This window comes from Amaranthus tricolor, chromosome 8 (assembly GCF_026212465.1).
Source record: "Amaranthus tricolor cultivar Red isolate AtriRed21 chromosome 8, ASM2621246v1, whole genome shotgun sequence".
NCBI classification, from domain to species: Eukaryota; Viridiplantae; Streptophyta; class Magnoliopsida; order Caryophyllales; family Amaranthaceae; genus Amaranthus; species Amaranthus tricolor.
The window spans coordinates 27,084,562-27,094,298 of NC_080054.1; the positions used below are offsets into that span (position 1 = coordinate 27,084,562).

Genomic DNA, 9,737 nt, shown 5'->3' on the forward strand with positions numbered 1-9,737 from the left:
TTTATTTTTTTTAGTGAACTATGTAAAAGATAATGAGTAGAGTAAATAAAAGTGATCACAAATCTTGTTACATATCTTTTATACAAAATGTCAAAGTATTAACTTTTCATTTTCATTTCTCATCATTTAATATCAATAATTTCCATCCATTTATATTTGTTTTTTAAATTATTCATCAATTACTTTTAGTTTGTATTTTATTGTTATTTTATCTGACAAATCTTATTTAATTCATAATGTAAGTTTTATTAATACTAACTTTTTTCATAAATATAAAGTACACTCAATTAGAATTATTAAATACTGATTGAAGCAATATAAACCAGGTGTAAATGTAGGACGGTCCTTGGGTACTCTCTATGTCCTAAAACATTAGTCTTATTTTCTTTTTACTGTGTTTAATTATATTTTTTTCATTTCTTTTTTGATATGACCTCATATTATTTATTTAATTCTCATTTAAATATTTATTTTTTAATTTATTTTATACATTTTTTATCATCTTTATTTATTTACTTTCCTAAAAAAAGAAGTGGATCCGGTTCTTTCAAAAAAAAAAAAAAGAGAAGTGGATCCGTTTATAATTTATGTACCGCCTACGATGTTAGCCCTCTTATTTTCTTAGCCAAACTCTAGACGCCTCCCTCGAAGACGACCAGACCAAACCAGGCCAAGCAAGCATCACTGCTGACGGAGCACAGGGACGACGCACGCTGGCTACCGGAGCTAGCTCGCTGGTTGTTGCAAAGCTGCGTTTTTCGTTCCCTTTTCTTCTCTACTTCCTTTTCTCTGGCAAGTAATTCTCCAATGCCTTTACATCTGACTTATTATACATAATTTCTTCGTTAAGTTGTTCTTTGATTTTGTAATCTTGAAGTTCGTCCCTACTTGAGTTTTTTATTTTATTTTTTATCTATTTTTTATTTTTTATTGCAGTTCGATTAAACTTCTAACTTGTTTGAAGTAAATTAGGGTAAAAGATTTTTTTGTTGCCTCCGTGACTTGCTGACTTACATTTGCTGTGTTAGACAGTATGGATCAGCATAGTGGATTTCTGTACATAATATGTCAATATTATTTGCTTGATTAAAGAAAAACTGTCAAACTAATGGAGAGGTTGAATTGCAATTTTATTTTGATTTATGTACTTGTTAACTATGGCATTGAATATTGGCTATTGATTATACCATTAGTTCTAAAGTAAGTAATGGCATGTGAGTATATTGGTAATTTGCTAGATTTGAGATTACGTCGGACTTCTCAATATGTCATGTGTGGTTATCTTTTGATTTTTAGTTTGTATTGGACATTTGGACTATTGGTTAGTTAGGAATTATATTAATAATAAAAGTACTAAACATTAGAGAAAGTGGATTTTACAATATTGATAAAAATACAAATTTAATTAAAGTAGCTAACCATAAACCTTCTCATAAAAGAAAAGTGGAACAAATAAAAGAAATAATTAAAAAAGAAATTGAAATATAAATTTTAGATGAAGGGAGTAGTAATTTTTTGAATTGTGTAAATAGAATGATATAATTGGTGAATTTGGGATCTTGACTTAATAATGACACATTGTGAAGGATCTTGACCTACAACTTGGATGACCCATGATCTGCATGACTAACCCATACAGCCATCTTGCATCTCACATGCCACAACCCTTCCCATTGAGCTAATCTAGTTGTCGCAAGTAATGTTATCTCGACTCTTGACTACCATATAATGTATGCATGTAACTCCCTTACATTGCTAGCTTTATCCCGTTTGGAAAATTCACTTGTTCCACCATTGACTGGTCGTGAATGTGCTGCAACATCTTACTAGTAACATAATGAAGAAAAAGAAAGTTAAGCTATGGCCATGACATTGTTTCCTGAGATTTGTCGTACTCTTTAGATTAGTAAATAATAAATGATAGAGACGACAAAAAGGAGCAAAAATTAAACAATGAAATTTGCAATCTGATTTAAGAAGAGCAAGAAGGAAGTCTGGGAATGGGAGTCACTATGAAGAATAAATCTTGAAACTTAAAATGAAATTTGAAATCTTGGGAGGAGAGAGATGATAAAATGTGCAATCATTGGAGGAGAAGGACTTTATGTGTGGGTTTGGCATTAGTATCAAAGTCACGCTGTGCATGTTCCAAAACATATCTTACGGCTTTTATACCCATGATATTCTATTTTAGGTTACAAAACTTAAACCAACTTCTCTACCTTATAAAAATGATTTATTAATTATTTACATCATTTAATATTTGAGCCCCTTACATTTTGGGCTGCTTAAACCTAATGTCCTATCAACCAATTCGACAGGCTGAGAGTGGCTTGAGAGTGGCAAGGGGCTCAATCTATAACATTGGCTGTGTTTTTGGCTTTTCGCCAAGGTGAGAGAATAGTGACAGGCTGTCAGTCTTGAAAATTTCCTAATGCCGTATTAACCAGCTCTACAGGTTGTTGTCTTGTTGATAAGGGCCAACTGTTTTAAAATTTTTTTAAGTTCTGATTGTATTCAGTTAAAAATAGCTATGAATTAGGATCAGTGTATGTTTAATTCCTTTGTGAATCTTGAATTGTGAATTGAAACAAGTGAACTATAGGTTTGAGGGCATTTTGGTCGAATTACGAGTTTATAATGCAACAATGTGGGGGAATAGTTTACATTGATATCCTTTCAAAAAAGGTAACATCGGTAAGGATTATTTCAAGGAAGCAACTGTAATTTAGATTATTGTTGACTTTTCCAACAAATTATATAATGCCTTTCAGGCATCCTGATTTTCCATGAATGTTCCAAACTTAAATGCAAGAATAGCTATTATTCTCTGTGTAATTAAGTGTTGTGTCACTGCTATTTGAACCGCATCAATCAAGATTTTGGTGGTATATTTTCTGTTATTTGCCAACATTGAAAAATTGTGTTTTTTTTTTAATCTTGTGACATGTGCTCTTCCTCCCCCCCGAGCTTTGCACCACGGGCGTTCTACCTCACAATTGGTGAAATGAATTGATTTTTCTGTAATATTTGTTATTAAATTTATTATTTAGTTAAAATCTTACTTTTTAATGGTTCACTTGTTCTAGGCATGGGAGCTTGCTAGATAGTAAAAGCTTGGGTTATTGTGTGTATTTATTTTGCCACACTAGTTTTCTGGAAAAAGATTCTGGCTTTGTTTGATCATCCATGGGGGAGATTCAAACTTCAAGAAAGCCAATTGATTCTTTACTGGAGAAGGTCCTGTGTATGAACATTCTTTCTTCAGACTATTTCAGAGACCTTTACCGGTTGAAGACTTACCATGAGGTGATCGATGAAATATACAATCAAGTTGATCATGTGGAGCCATGGATGACTGGAAACTGTCGGGGACCTTCCACTGCCTTTTGTCTCCTGTACAAGTTTTTCACCATGAAGCTCAATGCTAAGCAAATGCATGGGCTACTGAAGCATCCTGATTCTCCGCACATAAGAGCTGTGAGTATTCTTCTTGATTAGTTAGTTGTGGAAGTTTTCACATTGTGATGCCTGAATTATTTTTATAATTTATGTGTTGTTAATGTGTTTCTGCTTCAACTTTCGGTTTAGCTGCAGGAATTCTTAGATTTTATGTTTTGTAAGAATATAGCTTTAATGTTACCATTCATAGTGTCTGCTTGGAGGTTAAGTAGATATGTAGAGGGGTTCATTTCATTTCTTTAGTATTTTTGAATATGGGAAAAGATACTCATTACTCAATTAATCATGTGCATTTCTTCTTTATGTGAAGTTGTAGGCTTGTAGCCATTATGTGTAAATTGAAACGACCTTTTTGTTATTACAAGGGTAAAGTTGCGTACATTTGACCCTGTTAAACTCACCATGTGGTATAATGGGATTCTGTTCCAAAGATGAGGTTTACTTTCTCTGAACTTCCTTTTTTATCACATCATTTGTTTTCATGTGTTTTGGGTCATATAGTTTGATGCACAGCTTGGTTTGTTTGAGTTGATATCTACTAACAACTACATTCTTTTCTTCTTTTGGGATCCTGTCATAGAAAATTTATGCCCTGCTCTCAGGACCTTAAATTTGCCAAACTATACTTATATTAACTCAATTGTACTTGACTTTTCTTAACTAATCATTTTTACTAAACTGAACCTTTTAACTTAAAGATATTAAATTGAACTGAATATGGCCATAAACTATAAATCCCTCTGTTTCTTAGTGTTTGCCTTGTTTTACTCTTTAATGGGTGAGCTGCAGTCCAACGGACAATTATAAGGGACAGAGCAGTTATTCTTTTCTAATTAATAGGTATTTTTTTATGGGATATTTTTTACGATTAACTCAAAGATTGCTGCCAATAGCCTATTATTGTGTGTTTTCTTTTATGCTTTGCAATCAAAATTTTGAGAATAATTCAGCATTACTATCAGTTACTGGTTATGGTATACTATGTCTATATCTGCCTTAAGATGTTACTTCTGGGTATACAGTGATTAATGAATATGTTGGGCTTGCAGATTGGATTCCTGTACCTAAGGTATGCCGCAGACCCAAAAACATTGTGGAGCTGGTTTGAACCATATATTAGAGATGATGAGGTACTGTATTGCAGCTTCCTGACTAGTGTTTGCTGGTTTAGATTTTCTTCTGGTTCGTTTAGTTTATATTTCGTACTGTATTATTATTTGGATGTGTTTTTTCTTGAATGAGGTATTTCAGTGTCTTGGACTTTCATGGATTCTTCTGTTCTTAGGGGTTATCATGAGATTGCTGGATGTTTGCATTTTGGTGTTCTTGGCCCTTCTCTCTCTTGAAATGCCAGTTGTAGCCACCGGGTAGGTAGAATTGGTTATTGTGTGTGCTGTGGCCAAGGTGTATTCATCTCATGTTATTATCACTGAAGAATGTTACGGTTTTCTCTGATTGTCTTTCTCAGGACAACAGGATTTTGATTTTGTCAGAATTATAGATATTGCAAGGGTTTAGATTTCTTGAGTTGGGGGTGTAATGTTAAAGTATTTGATGTGACTAGAGCATTGGTTTTCTGGCGTTTTCAAGATATATCACAAATAGTATATGTTGTGTTTTCAAGATGTATCACAAATATATATAAACCAAGCTTATATGAGAATCGGGAGAAAGAACCATGTCACTTTTTGGGAAAAAATTGTTACTTTTAAGAAAAAATTCTAAAAATAAGAAAAAAAACTGACAAGAAAGTGTTACTTTTTACTTAAAAATGTGTTACTTTTTGGCAAAAAGTGTTACCAGACAATATTTTTCCCCCAAAATAGAATTTTCAGAGAAAATAACTTATGAACGTGCTAAAAAAGTGTTACATATTACACAAAAAGTTGTTACTTTTGGCAAAAAAAGTTATTTTTCAGACAATAATTTTTTCCAAAAAAATCCAAATTGACAAAACAATTGTTACTTTTCGGTTTGCAAAGATTATGGTTTCGGTGTTACTTTTTGATGAAAACAATTGCTACTTGGCAAATCATTTTTTTTTTAATTTTGGAATATTAGCAAATGTCTTGAGTTCATATTGCTGTACTCTATTACTTTTGTCTTATAACCACAACATAGGATGCATTAAAATCCCAAGTCGTGATATCTAATTTGCAGTTCACCTGTTGCTTTTATGTAACAAAAATATCACACTGAGGGAAATTTCTTAGCAACTGAGGTCCCCCACAAGAAATTCAAGAGGGTTTCACATTCCTTAATAGCAGTTTCCCCAGAATGAGTGTAGATGGCCTGTAGGTAATCTATTCGCATGAGGGAAAAGGTGAATAGCTACATTTTACTGGAAAATTTGGTGCTACCAAGTATAATCAATATTACTAGTGGTTGCTCGATGTTTTTATAGTTGTACTCGCTCTTATTTGTGAGTTCAACGTATTATAATCGATACCTACTTGTTTTGTAAAAATAAGCTACAAGTCCATGAATGGAAGTGAATTTATATTAGAGAACCTTCTATTGTCAGGAATCATGATTCACAATCTTGGTCACATAACCAAGTTCTTTCTTGGACCATGAATGACGAACACGCTGTAAAAGGGTTAACCTTGTATGTTAAGTCTAAATGCTTTTTTCAACTTCTTCCCCTTTTTTTCAAGATGACTAGGCAACCTTTTTATTATCACTGATTTTGTTTCAAAGATTTGACAGTTGCAGCTTCATCAACAATGAAGAGGTTTGGTTTGGTGCATACATCCCAAGAATGATAAGGTTTTGTCATGTGCTCAAGTTTAAACACCCTTGCCCTTTTCCTTGTGTGTGTATTTATATTTACTATGTATGTGTTATAGAACAAACGAGAGAGCTCACCTAAAAGACTAGCTTAGTAGGCAAGAGAGCCCATTTACTCTTAACTCCACATTAGTTGCCCATACAATCATGTGTCCCGTGACCTTGTTGTGGCCTCAAATCCATTCCATTCGAACCCCCATAAGGCCCAATATCCTTGTTGGTCATGTTTGGCTTAAGCCAAGCCACCCCTCTGAGTTGGATCCTCATTAGTTACAGATACGTTGGTAAAGATGGCTTAACCCTAGCCAACACTCCAAGTCGGCTCTGATACCATTGTTATAGGTTAAACAAGAGAACTCACCCGAAAGACTAGCCCAGTAGGTGAGAGAGCTCATTTACTTTATAACTCCACATTAGTCGCCCATACAACCGATGTGGGACAAAGTATCATAACCTTATAATGGCCTCAAATCCATTTCATTACAATATGCTTCTTGGTTACGCAAAACTAAAATAGTTGATATAAGAGAGATTTCATTGTTCTTGGTTATCTTCTTGCTGCCTCTATTTCTCCCTCCTCCCTAGTTTTCGTTATTAGGTTTTGAATACAGTTTGATTCTTGTGCAGGAATTTTCGCCTGGATCCACTGGTACAATGACAACAATGGGGGTGTATGTGCGGGACTTACTTCTCGGACAGGTGAATAAATTTGAGTCATCTTTTGCATATTGCCATTTCTTGTAATAAGATGGGTGTTTACTTCTTGACATACCTTGAGTGTTGATGTTGTTTCCTTTGCTGTGTGCTTAGATTAGGTTTTTCCAGTTATAATAAACGTTTCTGGTCCAAATGTAGTGTTTGGGATACTTCTAAAGAGCCTGCTCTTTAGCTATATGTGCGTTCTTTTTCTTTACTGCTTTTATTTTTAGGGACAGTTGACAAATCCAGAGTCTAGCAATATTCTGGGATGCACGTTGAATGGAGTTTACCTTTTAAGTTTATTTCTTTGTGGTACATCTGTCCCACTTATTTATTGCATACTTGCATGTAAAACTAATCTTACACAAAATGAAATTCAACTCGATACAAGAAACGAGACAATAAACGAGAAACGTTAATTTACTGTTTAGAAACATAGGATACAAAATTTGATACAGTAGAAAAGATAGGATCATGGTGTTATACTTATAGGTAGGAAATAAATAACTTGAATAGTCATTATAAATTAAAAGTCTACTAAATAAAAGTAGAATATAATATAACCATAACAGAAAAAGGACATATAATAAAGGAAAGATAAGTTTTCCATCTTGATGGAAACGAGAATTCATGTTTTGTGCTTCAATGGGTAAAACTCTCAAAAGTTGCTAAATGCAATGTCCCATTCATTATGTGGTGCTGTTCTTCGTTCTTTCTCTTTAAAAAAAATATATAGATCATAAAATTGATTACCCACTTTTGTTTAAACACCTTGATTTTACTTTTTAATTACACTAAAATGAATTTGTTTTGCTTAGTGCTGATCTATTAAGAGTTGTATTGATTTATTTTTTTGTATTTTGTCAAAAGAAAGCTTCAATGTTACCCCTAATTTTTAAGAAGACATATTTAATCCAACTGAAATACATCTTTATCTTCAGTTTTTCTCCCTTGAGTGGAGATACCATCTGTTTTTATGGTGTATGATTTGCTATGACCGAAAATAAGTGGCTGAAAATTGAAAAAAAAAAAGGCTTGTCTGATTCCGTAAATATATTCCAAAAATGATTATTACGCCATGAAAGGTTGAGCTTCTTGAGTGAGACGACTACTGCTCCCTTGTATTGCAACATTATTAGCGAGAGAGAGGGCATGAGTAGAGACCCTATTGCCCTATAGTGGTGTCAGGTACTTCATTCATGAAAACTAATAAGTTATAAGATAAGGAATGCCCCCTACTAGTTCACGTCGAGAAGTCAATAACTCTATAACTGACTGGAGTGGCATGTCTGAATGCTAGCTCAGTGGTAAAAACTTGCTGTTTTTAGCCTTGTTTCTTAAGTTAAATATATATAGCACTCACTGGGCTTGCTTTCTACTTGTTGATGCAGTATTATTTCGACACCCTTTTCCCTCGGGTACCTGTACCTGTATTGCGGCAGATTGTCTCCCACCTTGAAAAGATGAAGCTCCCAACAAAGTCTTCAGGTTCAATAGGGGAGAACAGTCGGATGGGATCAGAAGATACAGCACGTCGTCCTCCTTCTGTTAAGGCTGCTCTTTCTGTTTCTTTTGGGCAGCGTGCTCCTCATCGGGCATCAACTAGGGACTCCTCTCCTGTTCGACGTACTCTACCACCACTTCCCTATGATCGGGGTGGCAGTGAGGATTCTCGTAGATCTCCAAACAGGCATCGCAGTCAAAGCCGAGAATTGTCTGACAGAGAGTACCCTGATAGGGATAGGAACAAAGGAAGGAACTATGATCGGGAGCGAGGAAACTATTGTGAGAGAGAGCTCCGGGATCGAGATAGGGACAGAGAAAAGAGCCGTGAAAGAGAGCTTCGAGATCGTGATAGGGACAGAGAAAGGAGCCGTAACAGAGAAAGGAGTCATGATAGAGATCAAAGTTATGATAGAGAGAGAGAACGGAAGCATGATTATGATAAATTCCGGTATTCAGAAAGGGACGGTGGCAGAAGGGATAGAGAGAATGGAAGATATAGTGATTACCGTTCTCATAGAAGTAGGAGCCGTAGCAGGAGCCGAAGCAGGAGCAGGAGCAAAAGTCGGAAGTCTCTTTCTCCCCTTCATAACGAACGATTTGATAATTATTCGAGCTCACAAGGTGATAAAAGCAAAGAGAAAGCGATGGTGTCGTCCAACCTGGCCAAGCTTAAGGATCTATATGGTGACTTGAGCGATCAAAAAGGCGATGCTGGCACGGACAGAGGGTACAACAAGAATAGTGGCGCTGAAGAGGTTATAAGATTAGGGGGTTCAAATTGGAGGTGATAGACTTGTTAATGTGCCTGTTCAATCGAAGTATACTTTCCTTGTCATCTGCTGCTGTTTAGGATCATTAGACCTGACACAAAACTTTCCCTTTCTATGTTCTAACAGTTGCAATTCAATTTTCTGTTGTATATCAGTATCTAGTCAATATTTCATTTTATTCATACATGCTTCCAGTCCCAGCTTTCATCAACAAAATGATGGAACATAGCTAGTTTCAGATTTCTTGATGGAGGGTTGATACGTAATTGATGGTCTTTTCTTGATCGTCAAATTCTCGTTTTGTAAATTAAATTTCAATTGATTGATAAAAGTAATTTTGGGTTAGCCTGGGGGTTGAGGCCCTTGAGTGCTTTCTTTTTTACTCTTCTGGCAGCGGGATCAACTTCCACCACCTGTAGATTAATTTTTTCTCGGCCTCTACGAATTTTACCGAATCAAGAAAAAAAGTGCATGCATCAATTAGGTTATTTGATAAAGCATACATCATCT

At 34.9% G+C, this 9,737-nt stretch overlaps 1 protein-coding gene across 7 annotated transcripts; it reads left to right on the top strand.

The window, feature by feature from the left end:
- The first annotated feature begins 567 nt into the window (after positions 1-567).
- On the top strand, positions 568-9,409 carry LOC130820618 (pre-mRNA splicing factor SR-like 1). Of its 7 annotated transcripts, none has more exons than XR_009045240.1 (6): positions 600-792; positions 3,090-3,480; positions 4,512-4,592; positions 6,172-6,231; positions 6,880-6,951; positions 8,343-8,410. XR_009045240.1 is itself a non-coding variant. In XM_057686057.1 (6 exons), exons 3-6 carry the CDS (start codon positions 3,190-3,192, stop codon positions 9,243-9,245), a joined length of 1,347 nt encoding a protein of 448 aa, XP_057542040.1. In that variant the 5' UTR covers positions 603-796; positions 2,322-2,392; positions 3,090-3,189; the 3' UTR covers positions 9,246-9,409. The 7 variants fall into 7 exon arrangements, 5 of the variants coding, with proteins under 5 accessions (XP_057542038.1, XP_057542041.1, XP_057542042.1 ...); XM_057686057.1 differs by lacking the exon at positions 6,172-6,231 and adding an exon at positions 2,322-2,392 and having other exon boundaries at positions 603-796; positions 8,343-9,409; XM_057686055.1 differs by lacking the exon at positions 6,172-6,231 and having other exon boundaries at positions 568-792; positions 8,343-9,409.
- Positions 9,410-9,737: the final 328 nt, after the last annotated feature.